This window comes from Eupeodes corollae, chromosome 2 (genome assembly GCF_945859685.1).
Source record: "Eupeodes corollae chromosome 2, idEupCoro1.1, whole genome shotgun sequence".
Lineage (NCBI taxonomy): Eukaryota > Metazoa > Arthropoda > Insecta > Diptera > Syrphidae > Eupeodes > Eupeodes corollae.
The window spans coordinates 45,560,524-45,583,816 of NC_079148.1; the positions used below are offsets into that span (position 1 = coordinate 45,560,524).

At 35.8% G+C, this 23,293-nt stretch overlaps 3 protein-coding genes across 3 annotated transcripts in view; 2 read left to right on the forward strand and 1 right to left on the reverse strand.

The window, feature by feature from the left end:
• Positions 1-756: 756 nt before the first annotated feature.
• Positions 757-3,408, forward strand: LOC129945345 (probable ATP-dependent RNA helicase DDX10). Its single transcript, XM_056055022.1, has 2 exons — positions 757-1,191; positions 1,244-3,408. The coding sequence occupies exons 1-2, from the start codon at positions 868-870 to the stop codon at positions 3,368-3,370; spliced, it is 2,451 nt and encodes an 816-aa protein (XP_055910997.1). The 5' UTR covers positions 757-867; the 3' UTR covers positions 3,371-3,408.
• LOC129945346 (oxygen-dependent coproporphyrinogen-III oxidase) lies at positions 3,377-13,612 on the reverse strand. Its single transcript, XM_056055023.1, has 5 exons — positions 13,386-13,612; positions 4,324-4,868; positions 3,987-4,253; positions 3,755-3,924; positions 3,377-3,687 (listed from the first exon to the last, which is right to left on the reverse strand). The coding sequence occupies exons 1-5, from the start codon at positions 13,469-13,471 to the stop codon at positions 3,571-3,573; spliced, it is 1,185 nt and encodes a 394-aa protein (XP_055910998.1). The 5' UTR covers positions 13,472-13,612; the 3' UTR covers positions 3,377-3,570.
• An 8,480-nt stretch (positions 13,613-22,092) lies between these two features.
• Positions 22,093-23,293, forward strand: part of LOC129944143 (syntaxin-binding protein 5) — a 523,142-nt gene continuing 521,941 nt past the window's right edge. The window contains exon 1 of the mRNA XM_056053342.1: positions 22,093-22,248. The gene's annotated coding sequence lies outside the window, so the exon portion shown is untranslated. The remainder of the gene's footprint in view (positions 22,249-23,293) is intronic.

Consider the following 23,293-nt stretch of genomic DNA (forward strand, 5'->3'; position numbering starts at 1 on the left):
CAGTAATATTTTCTACAGTACGAGCTGTATGTAGTATGAGCATGCACTGGTGTTTTCACATCTTATACAGACTTGATTTGCTCAAATTTGTGCACGATTTTTCCTAATATTCGCACATTCGGATAAATTCAGAAAATTAATTTTAGAATTTAAAGTGACGTTTTATAGCAAAAATAAAATCAAACCCAATACAAAAATATTATAGCAAAAGAATTTATAATTTTCTGATGTTTCCGTAATTATTTCTTGGGGGTACTTATAAAAACCTTTGGAGAAAGATTCTAGTTTTATACTAAATGGAAATGTATTGTTTTAATACCCTTTATGAGAAATACATACGCTCAATGCAATTGAAAAACTTTTTTAAACGAAAAGATTGTACTCTGTATTCTTTTATTTTCTCATTTTTATACTTTTTACAAAAAAAATTAATTTTTTATTGAAACTTGAAAGGTAATCAAGAATTTGTTTCCCAATGAGCTTTAATTTTAAATAGTTTAGTATTTGGACAGCTATCAATTTTACATTGCAAATTTAAAATGGTAATATAAACGGCAAGTGCTTCAATAACTCATTAAAATTGTTTAAAACAATTGAAATCTTGCACGAAAAGTTTGCTGACATTGTCATTTCTCAGAAAAGTGATAAAAATAGATTAAAAACTCAATTAGTCTAACTGAATGATCGTACTTTATGAACATACATTTCTTGACGCACGTGTATAGAGATGACATTTCATCTGTCACTCATCCATATGTCACTTTTTTCTTCTTCGCCCTTCGAGTTTATTTTCAATTGAAAAATGTTTATAATTCAACACGTTTTTATAATTTTATCAATTGTTTAATATTTAATATTTTTAACATAATGCAAAATAAAAAATCAGCTAAACCTTTTCAAAAAGGTAAAAACTTCAAAAAGTATCAAAACAAATCACAAAGTGCCGCCAAACCGAAAGACGATGAAGAGATCGAACGTATTCAAGCACAAATAGATTCCATAGATCCGAGTAAAGTTAAGCATTTTAGTGATTTCCCACTCTCGTGGAAGACCCAGAAAGGTATTCGAGAATCAAACTACAAAGTACCCACAGAAATTCAACGTCAAAGCATTGGCTATGCCCTGCAAGGTAGAGATATTCTGGGTGCTGCTCAAACAGGTAGTGGCAAGACCCTGGCATTCCTGATACCGGTATGTAAGAGGAAACAAGTCTCATATGCAAAGAACTAATTAAATCTTCTAGGTAATTGAGAACTTATTTATGAAGAAATGGACTCGCTTAGATGGCATCGGAGCTATAATCATTTCCCCAACTCGAGAGTTGGCATACCAAATCTTTGAGACGCTAAAGAAGATCGGAGCGCATCATGATTTCTCCGCAGGTTTGATAATTGGTGGCAAAAATTTAAAGTTCGAAAAGAAACGAATGGACCAGTGTAACATCATCATTTGCACTCCTGGACGCTTGTTGCAGCATATGGACGAAAATCCACTCTTCGACGCTTCCACAATGCAAGTTTTAGTTCTCGATGAAGCCGATCGTTGCTTGGATATGGGATTTGAGCAGACAATGAACGGTATCATCGAAAATCTTCCCCCAGAACGACAGACACTTCTCTTTTCCGCAACACAAACTAAATCGGTCAAGGATTTGGCCAGGCTAAGTCTAGACAATGCCGTCTATGTTGCTCCAACCGAACAACAAACTGTCACCCCGGACAATCTGAAACAAAGCTATGTAGTGGTGAATCTTGAAGACAAAATCACAATGCTTTGGTCATTTATCAAGAGTCACTTAAAGCAGAAATGCATTGTGTTCCTTTCCAGCTGCAAACAGGTCAAATACATTTACGAAATGTTCTGCAAACTTCGACCGGGTACAAGTCTCCTTGCTCTGTACGGTACTCTTCATCAGGACCGCAGAGTGGCGATCTATCAAGAATTCTGCCGCAAGAGTAATGTGGTATTGTTTGCCACCGATATCGCCTCTCGGGGTCTGGACTTTCCCACCGTCAATTGGGTAATTCAATTGGATTGCCCCGAAGATGTGACCCAGTACATCCATAGGGCTGGTAGGACAGCACGTCACAAGGCGCGTGGTGAAAGTCTACTCGTGCTGCTCCCTAGCGAAGAAGAAGGAATGGTTGCTGAATTGAAAGACTCAAAAATTAACATCGACCAAATCCACATTGATCCGCGGAAGCTTTTCTCTCCCAAGGGCAAGATGGAAGGATTCCTGGCTCAAAATAAAGAACTGAAAGAGACAGCTCAGCGCGCCTTCGTATCGTACATAAAGTCCGTTTTCCTGATGAAGAATAAGAAAATCTTCAACGTCAGTAAGTTGAATACCGACGACTATGCCAAATCTCTGGGACTTGTGGTTGTTCCGAGGGTTCGATTCCTGGAGCGATTTAAGAAACGACAAGCAGCAGCCCAAAAGACAAACAAAGATGATGGCAGTAGTGAAGAGTCTTCCAGCGACGAAGATGAAGACGACCACGAAGGAACTTCCAAAGTCTCGAAAAAGGATGACGATGTCAATTTCAATCTACCCCACTCCGACGACAGTGACAATTCTGAAGCCGAAGAGGAACTGTTCAAGATCAAACGAAGGGATCATGAAATTGAAGTTGATGGTGATTCTAAAATCGATGATGCGGCGGCCAAAGCTGAACTCACTGCTGCTAGAAAGGCGAAAGTTCTAACAAAAGCAGCTCAAGCCAAACGAGTGCTCAAAAAACGAATTCAAGCCAATACAAAGGTCGAGTTCAACGAGGATGGCACCGAGGTTCTCGACACAAGAAAACAACTGCAATCCGACCTCGCTCGGGACTACATCAACCAAGACGAGGGAGGAATTGACATTGAAACAGCAAAGAAGGTTCTGCGGGAAGAGGACAAATTTGATAAGCAACGTTTCAAGGAGATCGTCAAAGCCAAACACAAAGTTCAAAAGAAGAAATCAAAATCGAAGAAAACCGACGACGTTGATGAAGATGACGAAGCCGACGACTTTGGTAGTGATGCAGATGCCGACGATCAACAAAGTATCGATTTGTCTTGGTTGCCAGATCCAAAGAAGGTCTACAATGTGGTTAATAGTGACTCTGACAGCAGTGACGATAATGAAGACCAAAACGCAGACGTTAGCGAAAGTGAGAGTTTGGTCCATCGACCACCAAAGAGATTATACGAAAAGAAGAAGAAATCTAGAAATTCAACAGAGTCAGACAATATCGCGTCTGCGTCAGATGACAATGACGATGATGGAGAAGAGGAACAACCACGAAAAAAGAAGGCGAAACAAATTGCAGATAAATTATCATTAAATGAAGCTGAAATTATTGCAATGCAATTGTTGGGCAAATAAAAGAAGTTCTATTTTTGTTTTACAAACGAAAGCCATAATTGTGCGTTTCTTTGTGTCTTTTTTCTTCTTCTCATAACTTTAACGTAGATAAATATTTACAATATATTTAAAAAACTGAAAATTAAAAAATAGGTTAAAACTGTTTGTTTCGTAACTTAAGGCAAAAAATTGTTATTGGTTTTTTTTTTAAAGTGTGATGATTACGCTGCTTGTTGGATTTTTTGTTCGAGTTTTATCCAATCACGGGGATTTTTTAGAACTTCAACGAGTTGACCTTCAGGAGATGAAGGTGATGGGTTGTGCATGTATTCCCAACGCTAAAAAAGAATGGAAAACAAATTGAATTTGAATATTATCTTTAAAATTGATATTAATAAAACTTACCGCTGTTAATGGCAGCGACATAAGTATACTCTCGTATCGAGCTCCAGGAGTGTACAGGCCGAATTTGGTACCACGATCATAGATCAAGTTGAATTCCACATACCGTCCACGACGCAACAATTGCCATTCACGTTCCCTATCTCCGTATGCATCGTTTTTATGTTTTCGTACTAAAAAAAGAACAAAAATAGTTAAGCAAGGATTGAGACTAAGATGGCTTTAAGAATAATACCAAGTGGAAGATAAGATGGAATAACAGAATGAGCACATGATGAAATAAATTTAAAAGCCTCCTCTTGACTGGGAGTGTCGATGTCATCGAAGAATATTCCACCGATTCCTCGGCATTCGTTGCGATGCGTCACTCGGAAGTAATCATCGCACCATTTTTTGAACTTGGGATAATATTCGATATTGTGTTGATCACATGAATCTTTAAGAGTCTGATGGAAGTGAACTGCATCATCTTGATCCAAGTAATATGGTGTCAAATCAGTTCCTAGGAAGAAGAATTTAGTCGAATAAATTAGTACATTAGTAAACTATTAGATCGTTCATTCATGCTTTACCTCCACCAAACCACCACTGTTTCTCTCCATCGTTGTTTTCCACTTCAAAATATCTATAGTTGAAGTGAATTGTAGGGATCATAGGATTACGTGGATGTATGACAGCACTAACACCGGCGGCAAAGAATGGCAAGTGTCCCTCGCCAAGATTCTTTCCTCGGGATCGCATTTGTTGAACAGCACCAGGTGGCAGTTGTCCAGTTACCACGGAAATATTAACTCCAGCCTTTTCGAAGATATCACCATCTTGCAGAACACAAGTTATACCACCACCACCTTCTTTACGCTGCCACCGATCGACTTTGAATTTCTGACCAAAGTTTTCTTCGTTTTCCAAAGCCTTACAGAAATCAGCTTGAATTTTTAATATTAGCAATTCTACTTTGATTCTCATGTCGTTTTCTTTTTTGAGAAGTTCATCTTTGTCTGTAATTGGATCGGCCATAAATTGAGAGGTGCTTAGTTTTCGTTTAGCTTCGGTTTGGGCAGAAGTTAAGGACATGAAAGTTGCTACCCCAGATCCAACGATAAAGGCATGAACGTGTCTTGAAAGAGAAAAAGGTACACATTTTGTTTTCATTTTATGATAATACGAATATTTTTTTGTAAAATGTTGCCCTTGGAAAATCCAGCCACGTTAACCCTAAAGACCTAAGACCTATCAGCTTATCATCATTCCTTCTCAAAACTTTTGAACGTTTGATCGATATCCACTTAAGGACAAGTATTGATAAGTCCCTCCTTTTAAAGGCTCAACACGCCTACAAAAAAGGGAAATCAGTTGAAACGGCTCTACACACCTTAGTTGCCTTCTTAGATATACAAGGTGCATTTAACAATGTCGACACATCTGCAATTGCACGTTTATTGACATCTCTGAAGGTAGATAAGTCGATCAGCGAATTGATTAATCAGATGCTGACAAGCAGGATTATCAATTCAAAACTGGGCGATTTTACTGCACAAAGGGGTGTCAGCAGAGGTACGCGACAAGGTGGTGTCCTATACCCTATCCTATGGAACTTATTAATAAATGAATTACTAATTACTCTAGAAAGAGAGGGATACAGATTGTTTGCTTATGCGGACGATGTTGATATTGCAGTAAGGGGCAAACATACCAATATACTAAAAGAACTCTTACAAAACGCTTTAAATAAGCTCATCAGATGGTCAAATCGGAGTGGATTAGGCGTTAACCCACAATAGCCCGACCTTGTCCTCTTCACAAGGAAATACAAAATCCCACTCATTGACTCTCCCCTCATAAACGGTGTACCACTAAAATTCTCTGAGCAAGCAAAATACTTGGGTCTCATTTTGGATAAGAAATTAAGTTGAAAACCTAATATTCAAGAGAGAATAAACAAGGCCACAGTAGCCATGTTCTCCTGTAAAAAGGCCATTGGTAAGAAATGGGGCCTACCGCCCGAATTACACACTGGCTATATATCTCGGTCATAAGGCCGATCCTTACCTCTAGAGTAGCGGTATGGTGGAAGGCGCTAAATATAGCGACAAATCGCGATAAACTCAGCAAAGTCCAACGAACAGCCTGCCTGTGTATGGGAAGAGCACTTAGCTCTACCCCCTCCGCCTCACTTCATGTCCTGTTCCATCTAATACGGATGGACATTTTAAGCAAGCAAACGGCTGCCATACGCCTCCTCTCTGTGGATCAATAATGGAATTGGCCACACTACTATTTTGAACTCGTTCAGAACTATAAACAGTAATATTGACTACACCATACCCCATCCTCAGTTTAATAACAATAGCTTCAAAGTGACTATACCTCCCAGGTCTTCTTGGGAGAAAACATCATTTTTGAACGATGATCCTATAAACTTTTATACAGCCGGATCAAATACGGAAGATGGGGTTGGTGGAGGCGTATACTCAGATAGACTAAACTTAAGTCTCTCCTTTCGTCTACCCGATCATTGTAGCGTGTTCCAAGCTGAAATCTTAGCTATAAAAGAAGTCCTATCATGGATTAGAGAAAACGTTATTTCAACTAATGATATACGCATCTTTTCGGATAGCCAAGCTGCATTAAAGTCCCTAGAATATGTCTCCACTAACTAACTAACAGCCCTAAATTGTCGATCATCTCTTACGGAGATGGCTACACAGTTCAACATTCACCTTCTCTGGGTGCCGGGCCATAGAGACATTCCAGGAAATTGCAAAGCTGACGAACTTGCAAAAAGCGAAACAACTTTACCTCTGCTGGCTCACAATGCTAGCATAGGTATCACCTTAGAGAAAACAAACTTCAGGTGGAATAACACCACAACCTGTTTAGCGACTAAACTAATTTGGCCTATCTTATCGCCAGGCACTCAAAACAATTAATCTCTCTGAGTAGATTGCACATTAGCTACGTTATTGGTGTCCTGACTGGGAACTGCTTGATATTAAGGCATGCTATTCGACTTGGAGCCCCTGCAAATGATTTTTGTAGGAATTACATGGACGAGGAGGAGGTGGAGACAATCTCTCATCTTCTGTGCACATGTCCTGCCTTATCACAAAGACGTAGAATCCACCTTGGAGACTACTACTTCAACGATACCAACGATCTAAAAAATTCTGACATTATTTGTCTCCTACGCTTCATCCGGAGCTCCAATTGGTTCGACGAGTTAAGCTGATCAACTGATCCATGTGGTATCACAACGGACCATACTTTGGTCTAAGTGTGTTGGACTTCCCAACCAACAGTCACTTTAACCTAACCTTACCTAACCTTGTGTATACTTTAAGTTGAATTATTTTCAATCAATCAATATTTTAAGTCATCAATATCTGATGTCAAGAGCGAGTTGGAGACCATTGCGAAAGCAAATGTTAGAATCAAGACATTGAACCCAAAACCGATGCTGTCGATAAGGACAGCTCTAGTAAGTAATTTAGTAATAAGCCTTTTTAAAGCGCAAAAACAGCCTTTTTTTTTTAAAAAAAGGAGAACTCCAGTTTCAAAAACGGATTAAAGACAGTTTTAAGCCGTTGATGAAGTATATTTTTTATTAATAGAAAGCTTCAACTTAATAGAAATAGTTTTTGGACAGTTTACTTAACAATTGTTAGGCTTCCAGAAATCTATGGCCTGATATTTCCAAAGAAAAAACAAGATACCCCTGAAAGGAAAACTGTCAATGGGTAGCCGCATGCATAGAAAAGGTATAAAGTTATCAGATTTATGTAGATGGTGTGAAGGCGAGGAGCCAAAAGATGATACTTTTAACTTCTTCTGCAAAAACCCAATACTTTTTACACAATCTATACGACTTGCCCTTTCCACTGAAAGTCATCCTGAAGTTCTCTTAAAAATCAGGATGGTACATCAAGTAGGGGACTTTAACATAAACCCTCTCCAATCCTATCCATATCTTCCACTCTAATCGAAATTTTATCATGGGGAGCACAGTGGATCAATTGAGATCCGAATGAGACTTTTTTCGGAATTAGCTGATGCCTGGAGAGAGCAAAAGATTGTTACATAAATTGATTAAAAATTTAATTCATTTTTAAGACGAGTAGAGACATAATTTTGAATTTTATTGAAATAACTGTTCCAGCTCTTTTAAAGTTTATTAACAAATCGGTAGGAACGGGAACATTTCCTTCAGTATTAAAAGAATCTGTGGTTATTCGAGTTGAAAAAATAAAAGTAAGTTCAAATGTTCTATGAGAAGGTGAAACGAGATTCACAAGTGCATAAACCTCCAACTGAAAGTTACAAAGACGAAAGTAAAAACATTAAAGTAGAACCACAAGCAATTCTGAGGATATGAAAGGACTGTATAAAGGGACGACGAGCCAAATTCCGATGTCAGGCAGGATAATCTATTGAATGTATTCGACGAAAGCCTACAATCACGACTTAGACAAAGTAGAGATTGCCAAATCTAAGCAGAAGTCTAACAAAGCTACTGGAGCAGATCCCTTAAAATCAAACCTTTTCAAAGCAGCTGGAGATAATTTTGTAAGGAGCATGCACCAACTTATCTGTAAAATATGGTCGGAAGAAAGCATGAATAAATGGAGCCTCTGCACTGTTTGCCGATTAGAGTTGGGGGTCAAACTGACTTTCATGTAGACATAGGAAAGCTATATGCTTGTCTATAGTCTGGAAGGAAGAAGCGCTTACTGGCACCTTCCCGTGGTGTCTCCTAGGAACAAGTTAGATAAATCAGTGCAGCTCGATGATGATTGATACTGTTGCAATTCATAGTTATTGAAAAAGGCACGGCTTAGAACTGCACTGAGGAAATTCTTAACTTGTTAGCGAACGCAAGAAGCACATCCTGCCTCAGGGGTTCGAGGCTGGCTTACTGATATAAATTATAAAAATATCCCCAGAAATCAGTAAATATACAAAGCGGCAATTAAGTCGGTATTCATATATGATAAAAAATCTGGAGTGGAAGTAAAAATCATTTTATAAGAATATGATGTAATTGTAGATAAAATCGGGTGACCACTTCTAGGGTTATCTTCCCTAGATGGCTCCACATCAAAGACATAAATTAACACACCATTGAAGATATGGTACAAGGGGATATGTTACAGCCCCATTGTTAATTCCATGAGCATATATGGGATGGCCTCCTTGTGAGAGTATCGTGGTGGTTGTGGTGTATTCTATATGCATAGGGTATTGGTTTTTCATTGTTTACCCTAGGAAAATCAATACTTAGGTTGACAAAACCAGTTCCAAAGGTTAACAAATTGGCAGAGTTTGTTTAGTCTTGATAGCTTAGGAAGAGGTACTCACTCGAAGAATTTTGACAAAGAAGAGAGGGTAAATCTTATGAAATACTTTTAGCGAATTTCAAAAACTAAGCGCTAAAACAATGCCAGGGGCAGCAAGTTTAAAAGCTTGCCATCAAATAGGGCTCACCGCCAGGAGTTGATGTTGTGAGCAATTATCTTAAACTGTTTGCCCGATAGAGAAAAAAAAGGAAACCGTTTAAACTGCTTCAACTATAGATGCCGTAATAAATGAATGTCTTAAGCCCATCCCCAACAACTTGATAGGTCCTTATCATTGTGGATTTACACCAAAAATGTCTACAGTATTTTTAATATTCACATTGACACCCATCATGTTTTTATCGATTTCAAGACAGCATCTATAGGGACGAACTCTATAGAGGCATCTCAAGCTGTCGTTTCAAACTCAAAATGTTGATATCTATCTCTCGACGAAAGCTCTATGTCAGAAAGTTCTAGTTTTGATATGCAAAAAGATGAGCAAACGCTCGATTGCATGAGATCGATTTCACAAATTGTTGAGGATTGGGTTTTTCTTACTCAGTTGATAAACAACTATCAAAATGGATGAGTTTCTGAAGAATGTTGATACAAATTGAACAAAAAAAGAAGATGTCCAATTGGTGAAGGTTTTTGAAAATTGTATAGATTTAGTGAAACAGGTGTGCAGTTATTGACAGATGAGTTTTTGGGCCCAACCCTTGAAACACGAGATGGTGCTTTGACTCATCAAGAAAAAATGAGGATCTTTCTGCGTTACGTAGGAGACCTTGGATTTCAAAGCGCCGTTTGTGAAGACATTAGTGTCAATCTATCAACGACATCTAGGGTGGTACAGCAAGTCGCAACAACAATCGCAAGCCGTGCAACTGATTGGATCGTGTTCCCACACATTTCTGAAGAAATAGAAGAGCACTAAGGTTATGGAGCAATAAGTATCAGTTTTCTTACACCATTGGTGCTCTGGATTGTACACATGTGCGTATAAGGAAACCACTCTATCGCCACGAGGAGTACATCAACCGCAAAGGATACTACTCAAAAAATTTACAGGCTACGTGCAACGCGGATGAAAAATGTACAAGCATCAAAATAAACAATTCAATTTCCCAGTCCTTAAGAATTATTTTTTTATTTCCATTTTTTTTATCTATTTTGCTTTTTAAGCGGGACTTCATATTTTACACTTTTTTAGTAATTTTTTTTTACTTATGTCCACGCAAAATTTGTTTTTAAATACTTCTACTTCTCCAGTAAAACTTTATTTAGTTTCACTTTCTACAAACTCACTAAGATGGTCAGCATTATTGTTTATAATTCCACTTTCATTTTCGATTTCAGAATACATTTTTTCTTCTTGACTTCACCGCACAGAAAGTACTGTTTTACCTAGTGCAGGTGCATACAAAGAGCTTTGAGATCGTTCTCATATCACTGAGTCAAAACCTAAAGAGTGAACTCGTTTTATTGCATATGAAACTGAGACCGAGTCCGAGTCTGCTCGATCGATCTCACATGCGAGTTCAAGCTCGCCAGCTCTGACTCTGAGAACTTTTTCATCTTTTAGCATATGACCCATTATCTTTTAAAAGTCTGTGCAATTACTCGCACATGCCGTTTGAGATTGACATGATTAGAAGAACTTAGCGTGATGTCAATGGGGCTGAGTATGAAGAACGAGTAGGCAAATATGGGCTTAGCAATTAATTAATGCAAAACAAAGAACATGCCGTCATCAAGAAAGGACCTTTAAAACCGAGCACACGGTCAAAACGTTACCATCAACAGACGTATTTTTGAAGTAGTTAAGGATTTTGTTTACCTAGTCACCTACAAAAAGCAACACCAGCGTTGGGATCAAACGAAGAATTCTTCTTACTAACTGCTGCTTCTTTGGAGAATTTTGTTGGAATTAGGGCCTCTAGTGCACATAGGATTGTAGCACATTAAGAAAGTAAATCAATGTTCTTTAAGTAATATAGGTACAAACACATGGTTTAGTTAATAATGTAATATTATGTAGATTGGTAGGATCCCATGATTTTAAAGTATTTGACCAACTTTCTTATAACTTATACTGCCGCTCAACTGAATAGGTTCACAAATATTTTCACCACACTTATGGCCTCCTTTCATATGTAATGCAATGACACATCTTTTTTTCGATTCGGAATGGAACTATTTTTTAATGGCTGCGATTAATGACTTTTTGTCTTTTAACTGCCTCCCTGACTCTTATACTTTACCTAAGAGAAGTCCCCACACATTCTCTATTATGTTAAGGTTAGTGGAGTATGGGGACTACACCAGCATCTCCACATTTTGGCTCTCTATCCACTGCCTTACTGTCCTCGCTGTTTGGGTAGGAGCATTATCATGTTGAAATGTCCACGATATTGGTCCAAAGAGATCAGAAATCTGTTGGAAGGCCTTTTCTAACACACCTTTATAAGAGTTTCCATTCATTCTCGATGTAACAAATTGGAGCTTTAAGGCTCCGTAGAAGAAAATAGCTCCCCACATCATAACACTGCCTTCCCAGCTATGCAGCCGACTTAAATAATGCTTTTCGAAGGTCATAAAAGTAATAATTATAGCCGTCAGGCCTTCTAAATATAACTTTTTCTCATCTGAAAAAATCACTTTTTCCACTCTGAATTGGTGACGATTTTCTTTCCTAGAATCGTTAAGTGGTGTTTTTTTTTCTTTTTTTCAAATGAGAAGCACTTTTAATAACGCGTTTTATCGTAGCTAAAGTGCAATTGACACCGGTTTTTATTTTTATTTTTAACTCGGAATCATAAGAATTAGAAGCTGTTCTGATGATAGCACGTCTATCAGCCGTTAATAAGACTGTATAAGTTCCTCCTTTCATGTTTTTTCCATTATGTTGCATATATCGCAAGTAACTGCCTACCAAATTTTGACTTCTTTTGACTTTCTTCGCTATAAGTCGTTGGCTTAGGCCTGATTCCCAAAATGGTTTTATTTTGCAAAATAGTTGAACCTATTCAGATGAGCCAAAAAAATGCTTGTTTTATGAATACATTTAGTCTAACTACCGTGGGCGATTAACCGTAAGCTTTAAGACAAATTTTTTCTCCCAAAACAAGCACATAATGATGCTCTTTCATTACATATATAAAAAAGATGTGTCATTGCAACGCATAATGAAGAGAGCCCAACAGTGAAGTGAAAATATTTGTGAACCTATTCAGATGAGCGATAGTGTATCTATTCTTGAAAATTGGAAGCCTTCTATTTGTTCTCCCAAATATTATAACCTTTTTATTATCTCTCATGTTTTAGAGATACACTTTAAACTTACGAAAATAGCTTAATTTTAACTAAACTTGCATTTTATTTATAAACTATGTACTATCTCTTTAGTTTCTCACATCTTTAATAGGAATGTTTACGATCTTGAATAGATTCATGTTCTTATATTATGTATGTTTATTTCACGTCATTGATTCATGTTTCAAAAACAAAAAAGGCGGTAGTTTAGTATCATCATAAGAGAACTATTAGCAGTCAGTCTTAAAAACACTTGTGGGGCTATCTACAGAGCTTCCTAACTTATCTACCCTTGTATTAATCGAACACGTTAGTTTGTTTGTTTTCTTTACTGAAATACGTTTACGTGTTCATTTTGTAATTGTTTGTCCAATGCTATGACTTCTAAGAACTGTAACGAATTTAAAACGCTTATCTCGAAAATACTAAAAAACAACAAACAATCAAATAAAAACAAAATCAATTATAATAATTTACCATCGTAAGCAAATCGAGTTCGAATGAAGAAAAACAATTCTACCGAAAAACAACAACAGTGATACTCTTTTCTTATCGAGCCATCCATCATCATCATCATCAGCGACTCCAAATGACGTGCAAGCTGATCCAAAACAAAAACATTGCCATTTATCGTCATCGTCATAAATGCAAGACAAAAATGTGGGCATGTTCCTACCGGACGACATAATCTTGTCTTATTTATTTATTACTTGGTAAATTTCAAGATGCCTGCTTTTTTCAAATACGGCTGATAAAAGTTATTCCTAAGATAACAAAAATATGTTGCTCAAAAGCATAGGTATCCTGAATTCTTTACTAAAAACTTACCATAATCTCAAAACAGGTTACCTATGCTTTTGGTTATAAAAAATGAGTACGCTGCAAATGGCACGCACTCCACGACCTAAGATAAGTAACTTAGTGACTTAGCAGAAAGTGAAAAGCAATTTATTAAAGTTAAGAGAAAATAAGTCAAGACTTACTGCAGTTTGGAACGTTTTCCATATTGAAAGCTACTTAAAGAAGCCAAAGTCTTTAAGCTGTATTTGATACTATTCAATATAGTCATTTTCGATTATAAGGTTATTTTATAAATAAATAAAAAGGTTTTGGTTAAGCGATGTAAACTTTTCTTTTTAATTAATTCAAATTGAAACACTCGCACTGATTAAAAGATTTTTTACAACTGCCGGTCAAATGAATGGTCAATTGGATTTTGTAGAGAAGGAAAAACAAAATTTTGTGGTTTGCCTGATGTCATTTTGACATGAATGAAATCAGCTGTGTATTCTACGTCAAACGGAACGTAATGGTTGTCAATTTATGAATACTGGTTGTGTGGAACTAGGGCATCAAGAGGCACTGCCAGGTTAATATTTTTTATTTATAAAAAAGATATAGAATATTTACAGTTTTGACCATCATCATCATTGTATATTACTTTATTATACAGGGTATGCCATAAATTAGTTAACATTTCAAAAAATCGTACAAAAAACCATTTAACAAACGATTTCTAAATATTTACGAGAAAGCTAATTAGTTGTAATTTATTTTTTTCAAAATTATATCGTCTAAATGACCAACGTTTCGGTTTTTGCACTCATCTAAGCGAGTCCTGAAGTTTTCGAAAACTCTTCTACAAAGAGACCGCGAGATCACCGACATCTCTTCGATGATTTTTTCTTTAATTTGACGGAGTGTATTCGGTTTATCAATGTAGACACGACTCTTTAAATAGCCCCATAAAAAGAAGTCTGCTGGGGATAGATCTGGACTCCTGGATGGCCATGGGATGTCACCTCGTCTGGAAATCAGCTTTTTCGGAAACATTTCTTTGACCACCGGCAAGGACTCGTTCGATGTGTGACATGTGGCTCCATCTTGTTGAAACCATGTGTTAAGATTACAGCCAACAAATTCCAGTAGCATCGGTGCTAAGAACTCCCGTAACATTTTCACATACTCGGTAGAATTAACAGTAACTGAACGGTAAGTAAGGTCCGATGATTCCTTTTGCTGAAATTGCAGCCCATACAGTTACCTTAGGAGAGTGAAGTGGCCTCTCATGTTTAGCTTTAGGATTTTCGCTGCTCCAATACCTGCAATTCTGTTTGTTTACATGTCCATTTAGGTGGAAATGGGCTTCGTCAGAGAATAAGATGTTGTCAAAATTACTGAATCGAGTTAACATTGTTTCGGCTTATGACTTACGCAAATTTAAATCATTAGGGTTTAGTTCTTGCACTACCTGGATCTTATATGGATGTAATTTCAAATCTAATTTCAAAATACTGCGTAATGATGTGCGGGATAATCCTAAGCCGAACGTTTACGTGTCGATAAAACTGGATCACGTCGAACAGAAGCAGAAACTTGCTGCACGTTCTCTTCGCTCCGAGAAGTCCGCGGGCCGCTCGGTTTGTTTCACATTTAGTGTAGATCCCGTCTCTTCGAACTTCTTCACCCATTTCTTTATTAAAGGAGCTGACTTAAGTTGTGTAAACCATATTCAACGAAATAAGCGTCTCACAGTAATGAGCGAAAAGTTTTTTAAATAAAACTGTTTCACACAGTAAGCGCGTTGCGGGACCGCGAAGCGCTCCATTGCAACTAAATTTCCAAGGAGCGAGCTAGTGCCCCCGCCCACGCCCGCACCCCGCGCGGCAATAGTTTGCGTGGTAAGTTACATTTAAATGTTAACGAATTCTTGGCCCAACCTGTATTTTAACATGCTATGAAAAAATATGCAATTACATGTATTAATTATGAAAACTTTAGTAAGATTTGAACTTTAAAAAGTAGAGAGTAGAAGTCGTTAGTTAAAAATAGACAGGAAAGTAAATCATGATGAAATGTTAAAATGTGTTTTCTGCCAAAATTGTGGTATTTTTTTAAAACCTTGATTTGTGACATTAAATTATCTTGAAGCCGATGTCGTTATATAACAGCTGTGTTCCACACATTTCTATTTTCTCGCACTAAAAGTTGGTCAAATATCACATTTGAAAAGTGGGGATGAAATGCTCTCAGAGAGAAAGCAAATTGTCAAAATGTCTGACACGGATTTCGCACCAATTTGCACGAGTTTGGACTACTTTTTTGACGTCAAACAAAAAATACACTCGAGTAGAGTTACCGAAGATCATTGATACATTTAAATCAGCTTAAGCATGAATGAGAATCTTATAAAATAAATATCAACATACATATGTAAACTTATATTTATTTCAAATAAAAATAAAATTATTCAATTTATTTTTTCAAAAAATCACGACAATTTTAAAGAAATATTGACAATTATATATAATTTGTGTGTAGTACCCATGGTAGTAGACAGAGAGGTCTTTGGTTCGAGCGCTGCCTCTCCCATCTAAAGTTTTATTCACGGGTACTGCCTCTTGCGAGGAATTGACAAATTCTCCAAAAGTAATTCTTGTCATGAAAAAGTGCTTTCTCAAACTAGCCGTTCGGATCCGACATATAAACCGTAGGTCCCCTCCATCCCTGCAATTACTCGCACACAGGAATGGTTGAGAATTGTAAGCCACTAGGCCCTGGTTCTCAACGGACTGCTGCGCCACCTAATTTATTTATTTTATTTTTTATTTTATTTTGTATATAATTTTTGTACGACAAATTTTTTCTTCAGTACTTTCATAAAAAGATTTTATGAAAATTATTTATTAATTAAAGGAAATAAATAATATTCACATTTACCAAAACTAAAATGAAAATAAAAGAATTACTTGGGCAACCCTTTGCCGTAAACGTCAAATCGAATTTGACAGCGAGAAGATATTTCTCGGGCTAAATCTAGCAAAAAAGGGGAAATGTTTTACTCTCTCCTCCTGCCACTTTTTTGTAAGAAATACCACAACTTTTGATTTTTGAAGTGTGGAACAACTTCAGAATAAAATGACTAAACCCTTCAATTTGAAACTTAGTATTGAACATACTAAATATAAGACATTTTAAGGTAATATTTAGAATTAAACTTGTTCTTAGGCCGAAAGGCAGAAGTTATAAGATAATGGATTAACTTAGAGCACCCGCATAGGGCCAGTAAGATATTTTTGAAGTTTTTGAAATGTACGCTAGTTTTTTAAGAATTTTTGTCTATCTTTAAGATAGTTTTAAGATTTTTAAAATAAAAAAAAACATTTTAAGGTAAATTATCGTCTTTCTAAAACGAAAAATTCAAATTGGAACTTAGAAATATGATGGTTATATTTTGAATTTTCAGTAAAAATCAATCACTTATTAAAGCCGTAATTCTTGGATTGCAAAGCTTACAGTTTTATGAAATAACTTTTAATGAATGGATGGATTAAGGTTTCAGGATACGAGTTTAAAAGGGAACAACCGTAAACTTTCGCTACTTATTTTTTGAAGGTTAAAAAGCATGGTCCAAACAGTAAATGGGCATGAATTACGAAATGTACTGGCTTTGTTAGATTTGTTTTTCAGCACATTTGTAATTATATTTAAAAATGTTAAACGAAAAATCACTCCCAAGAAACTAAATGAAAGACGCAGCAAACCCCTTAATTCTGTGTCATTGAATATGTGGCCCATTTTAAATTTGATTAATGGTATGGTTAGCTGTCTTTACAAAAATTTTGAATTTGTTTCTTCACAAGCACTTTTACTCGCAAAAACCTTTCAACGCAAAATTATCTATTTTTAGTGAGTTTTATTAGTTTTCAAATAATGTATTAAAATGCAAGTATCACTAAGACCATATTATTTCCTCCTTTACTTTGAAGATATAAGAGTCAAAAGTAATGTTTGGTTAATTTTGAACAGTTTTTTCAACTATGAAGTTGAGATTTTCAGAATCTTGAACCGCGAAGATGTGTCAAAATTTTCAATCCCGATAATATATCTTAAAATTAAAATAACTTAACTAAGTGTTAAATCAGAAAGTTTCGAGAACTTATCATGTTCTCGACATCGCCTAGTAAGTTTTTCTAAAAGTTCTTCTTCAACCTTAAACACGTTAATAAAGTGTTTTTTCTCACAAAAGAAGCTGTGAAAATAACTTTATTTAGTTGAACTCATCTACAAACACGCTTCGAAATTCTGACAGGCATTTTTAAGATGTTACCATTATTTAGTACTTCAAGTCCGACTGAGTACTAAAAACCAATCTAACTAAAATAATTGAGGTATTCCGATTCGACAAGATGTTGAACTTGTCAAATTTGCATTCAACCAAAAAAAGAAAAAAAAACAACTAAGGTGCTACTTAAAATAAGTTCAAAAAAGTTTTAATAGGTATTTAAATTTATTTTAATTTTTAAAATACTATTTGAATAAACATAAAGTTCGAATATTACAATATACATAACTAAGTTATCTTCCATCTCTTTCAAATAAAATTAGCAAGAAAATTTGTGTTTTTTTATTATTCGGTCCAAAGGGTTTTTTGTACCTTTAATATGCCAAAGACACAATGTGAGCATTAGGAAAAGAGGGAATTGTTGGATAGGAGGTGTGGGTGCACTTTGGTTTTAAATTTCTGAACATTGCAATGACAGGGAAAGATAGAGCGTGGCAAGGCGTTCCACATTCGCATAGTACGGCTAAAAACAGAATCTCTGTACTTCATAGTACGGCCGAAGCTGGGCTCAAGGGTAAACTGATGGGAATTCCTAGAAACGCAGATATTACGGTTAAATTGTTAAACGGGAGGAATGCAACTGAAAAATGTATTGCAACATCTCAAAAAACCTAGACATCTTGGGGCATTTTGCGCAACATCCCGTATGTGATCGCTCCACAAAATGTGGTTGCTGATGCACATTCCGAGGATGTCAAGATTTTCCGTTTCGTTGATACAAGTGCTACTCATATATAGTGGCAAAGAGGGTTTATCTCGCTTTAACGATGCAAGACAGCATTGCGTTTTCGAAGCATTAAATTCCACACGATTTTTTATTCCCCATTATACAATGCTGTGTATTTCGGAATTTAATGAGCTAATCATATTTTGCCGTTGAAGTTCCACATCCGAAGAGGAGGGTTGTGAGTCTGGAAACGAATATAAAAAGCTGAGAGTGCTATCGTTAGCGAAACAATGTATTGGATTAGAAGTAGCAGACTGGAAATCATTTATAAAAATGAGGAAGAGGGTCGGAGACAAAACGGAGCCCTGTGGCACACCAGCGTTTAATTTAAGAGTTTCAGACTTGAATCCGTCCAAAACAACCAAAACAAAAGCTTACGCAGTGGTTTTGCTAGCGTGGAAGAACACCTCTTCAGAATAATAGCGGGGATACCATCTGGGCCAGCCGATTTAAGAATGTTGAGATCTTTAAGAACTCTCGCCACAGTTAGAGTACAAAAAAGATTGGTCCCATAGAATCATTTACGCGTTCAGGAACTGGGGGAGTCATGACACTATCTGGTAAGGAGGAATTTTCGGCGAACTGCCTTGCAAATAAGTTGGCTTTATCAATAGAGCTAACTAAAGGAGTGAGACCGTCCCAGTTGGCTTTCTCGTACTGCCAAACGGATCTCTTTGGAGCTCTTTCTTTAACTGGATTTGTTTGACACGAGAAATTAGCCGATATGGCACTGTGGTCCGATGTGCCTAGAGGGGTCAATACACTGATTGTGAACTTATCAGGATCAGAAGTGAGAAAGAAGTCAAGGGTTAACGTCTGATATACGAGTAGGCTTATTGACAAGCTGCGTAAGATGGTTAAACTCAACACAAAAATCTCAGCAAACATTGTCTGGCCCGAATGGCGAAGCCACGAAGAATTGTGAATATGCTGAAAGTTGAAACTCTGTCCGGGTTTGGGCTCCGATAAAGAAAACAATAGTGAATGATGTGCTTATTCATGGAAAGTTTGACCGTATTGTGGTAAAAGTTGATATGCAACATCATTCCTAATATATACGGCGAAACCATCTTGTGAGAAGAATAATGGCACTAAGCAATACCCATGAATAAAAAATTCAGTAGAATCGAAATCTTCACCTACTTGGGTTTCACTCAATGCCAAAACAGCTGATCTGTTAGAATTAATGTGGATGTATACAGACAGAAAATTCGATCTCAGCCCATGAACATTACTATAATCTACTCTAAAATTACCAGTCATTGCAATATAAAAAAAATCTTAAAGTCAAAACAAACGAACTTCTAAGATTAAAATGAAGGCTCAGCCTTAGACAGAAAAATGTGATTTTTTAAGTCGCTAGCAAATCTCATCGAAGAGCTGGACGATGGAGAGTTTTAATCTATTTATATAGTTCGCTTCTTGGTTGAAAACCTAAACATTCAAACCCAATTACAAAACGTCAATAACAATAACAATAATAACATTTTATATTTGATTTTCAAATGTCTGAGTTATCTGATGTTTTCAATTTACAGATCCGTTTACGTTTATTTGATTAAGTATCTTTACGAACTGTCACTATTTAGACATGTTCGAATATCGGTTTTTTTTTTAAGAGAGTTAAGAAGTTACTATTTAGCATAAGGAAAAAAAACAGTTTAAAGTTTTTGATTCGCAAGTGAATTGCTGCTTTTTAAATGTTTATCCCTTAACAATAGGTTCTTTAAAATTTTGCTGCAATAATAAAATAAGTTTTATTTAAAACTTTACAACGCTATATAAATTATGCACTTCTTATAACAACTTAAAAAAAAAGTCAAGCCAAAAAGCTAACAATAAGTATGGATATATGATTATTAACTTCCCATAGGAAGTTATTGTTGTTATAAACAATAATAACAATTTGTTAATAAAAGTGAAGTGTTATAAAATGGCTTCTTTCCTTTTTTTCCTTTCTCTTATCTCTATGGCTGAGATCAGCTTGAAAAAGCTTAAAGTGAATCTCTTCTTCATCAGTAAGTCAAGCCGATCACACGCCTCTAAATAAGTATCTCATTAAACCTTCTAATTATACTTATATACATACCCATTCCTAAGCTAACTATTATATGAATAAACGAAAAAATAATTCGAAGTTTAAGTTTAATTTCATAAAAAAGTAGAACTTAACAATTGTAATGGGTTCGATTTGTCAAATTGAAAATTTTGACATTTCTTGACGTTTCAAGCTCCCTAGAGTCGAAATAAAAGATTTTTAGAAAGATGTCTGTACGTGCGTGTTTTTTTCGTCCTCCAAAAACGCTAGAGACTTGAATTAAATTTTATATAATAAACTGTAATGTGATACCAAACAAGTATATTTTTTGGAAAAATTCCATTTAACGGTTTTTTTTTTATAAATCGAAAAAACTGGAAAAAAAATGCCACCTCCAAAATTTTAAGACTAAAATATGATTTCATCTCCAAAACAATTTTGTGCAACGATGAATAATGTTTTTGACATCTGATAAAATTTTGAGAAAAATCGAATTGACAGTTTTTTTTATAAAAAATAAAAATAAAAAAAAACATTACTCAAAATTGGTAAAAATTGAATATCGATTCAAATATCTTTTTAAAAACTTGAAATTTATTTATTTATTTTATCTTATAAGAAATATTGTTTTCAACATTCTGAAAAATGTTGAGAAAAATCGAATGGACAATTTTTTTACAAAAAATAAAAACCTAAAAAAAATGAATAAAAGCTGGTAAAAATTGATTTTCGACTTAAATATCTTTTCAAAACTTTGAGATATTGGCTTTAATTTACTTTTATCTTTGAAAAAAATATTGTTGTAAACATTCAGTAACATTTTGAAAAAAATCGAATTGACAGTTTTTTTAGAAAAAATTAAAAACCGAAAAAAATTAACAAAACTTGGTAAAAAATGATTTTCGACTCAAATATCTTTTTCTTCTTCTTATTAATTTTTAATTATAAGAAATATTGTTTTCAACATTAGGACAAAGTTTGAAAAAAATCGAATTGAAAATTTTTTTTACGAGAAATAAAACTCTAAAAAAAAACAATACTAAAACTTGTTAAAAATTTACTTTTGACTCAAATAGCTTTTCAAAAATTAGAAATATTGACTTCGAACTCATTTTATTTCACAGAAAATATTTTTTTCGATATTCAGTAATTTTTATATAAAAATCCAACAGTCCGTTTTTCATAAAAAATTTAATCTACAAAAAATAATACGCAAATTTGGTAAAAATTGATACGAGTACATATAAAAACTTTTAGGCAAGACAAATCGACAGACGGGATGGGAAGTTATCAGTGTGGGTCGCATCCCTCTTTTTATTTTCTATATCATTCCATACAGCGTGTCCTATAGTAGAAGGTTATAAAACAAAGAAGAACACCACCCCCAAAACCACAGCCCACGCTCTGCAACAGATACTTCCTTTTAATGTTCACTCTTCTTGTTCACCAAATCGATCGTAATCATCAAACAGGAACCACCGTCAATTACAAGCGCTAGCCCCTGTTCCGCGGGCTTCTCACGAATTCATATGATACCAGTAATATCGCATTAAAACGTCAAACGTCTGTTGATTTCTCTTCTCTTCGGCGAAATGTCAGTTCGTTGTCAAATTCACAAAGAAAGCTGAACCGTGAAGTACATGCGCAAAAACCACCTACACACACAGGCTCTCTGATGGCGCGGTACAAAAACGAAGACGAGCGACGACGGCGACGACGTTAGCAAGGCCTAGGAGCGCGGTGTGTGGCATACGGCGGGGCGTGCAAATAGCTCTACGGATGAAGGTTTTGCACTGCGAAACCGAAAAAGCTTTCGCACATTTTCCGTGTGCGTCAAGTTTGTGGCAGTTGTGTCCGTTTGTTTTTATCTCTAAAAGAAAAATAGTTTTCCCAATATTTTTTGTGAGTGATTATAAATGCTGTTGCATCCAATGGATAACATGTCAACACTTCAAAGTAAGCCGATTTTAAGTTAGATATTATATCTTTTGTAAATTTAAATAAAGTTTCTCAATGTGTCACAACAATTATTTTTGTATTCGATTTCGATTCCTTGGAGCATAAAATCCAAATCCAATTTCGGGCGATTTTTTTTTTTCTTCTCAATGGGCTGCAACTGCAAAGTCAATGGTAAAATCGAACGTTGTATCTGGTTCAAGGATAAAATATCTTCTCGAACTCGAAGGCAAAAATATCTACAAAAACTTTAAGGTTCTCGAAATTATACTTAGTAAATTTTATGTTTCGGGGCAGTGGCGCATTGAATATTATAACATTTAAAAAAAATTGTTCGATATTGGGATTGGTGATGAATTCCCTTGATGATGATGATGATGTGGTAGGTTTTAGGTAAACGGTTTTAAGGAAAAGGATATTCGCGTGCATTTTGCTAAAATTACATCATTGTTTTTCTTTCCATATTGGTGTGTGGTGTGATGGCTCTCGTGAGTCGTGAGTCGTGAGTGTAGATACTTGCTATATTTGTGCACCTACACATGCGGATAAATTAGTTATTCCTTTTAGGAGCGAATGTCGGCGGGAGTTCTTAACTAGTAAAGGTCTTCTTTCCACATAGTTTTTCGTTCTTGTTGTTGTTGTTGTTTTTGTTGGCGGTGGTAGGTATAGCTTGAGGTTAGGTTATTCAAAATACTCTTTTGTTCAAAAAAGAGCTTTGCTCCGTGCCGTCCGTCGCTCGTCGGAGTCGTCGTCATTTTTGTTGCCGTTGCCGTTGCCGTTGCCTTTGATTTTGCCTTTCCCGTCTTCGTCGTAGTCGTAGTCGACGTCAACGTCGTCGTTAAGTTGTGTGATTTTGTTTCGAAAAAGAGAGAAAAACAAATCTTGTAAAGTTGCGACATTGATGGAATTTTGCCTCCTTTCAAGTTTATTTTACGGCAACTGCATACACCTGCTAACTACAAGTGTGTCTTATGTTTTGATGTGACATGTGAGTGTACAATAATTTTATGAAGTAATTATTGCCAAAGAAGACACGTCAAAAAAA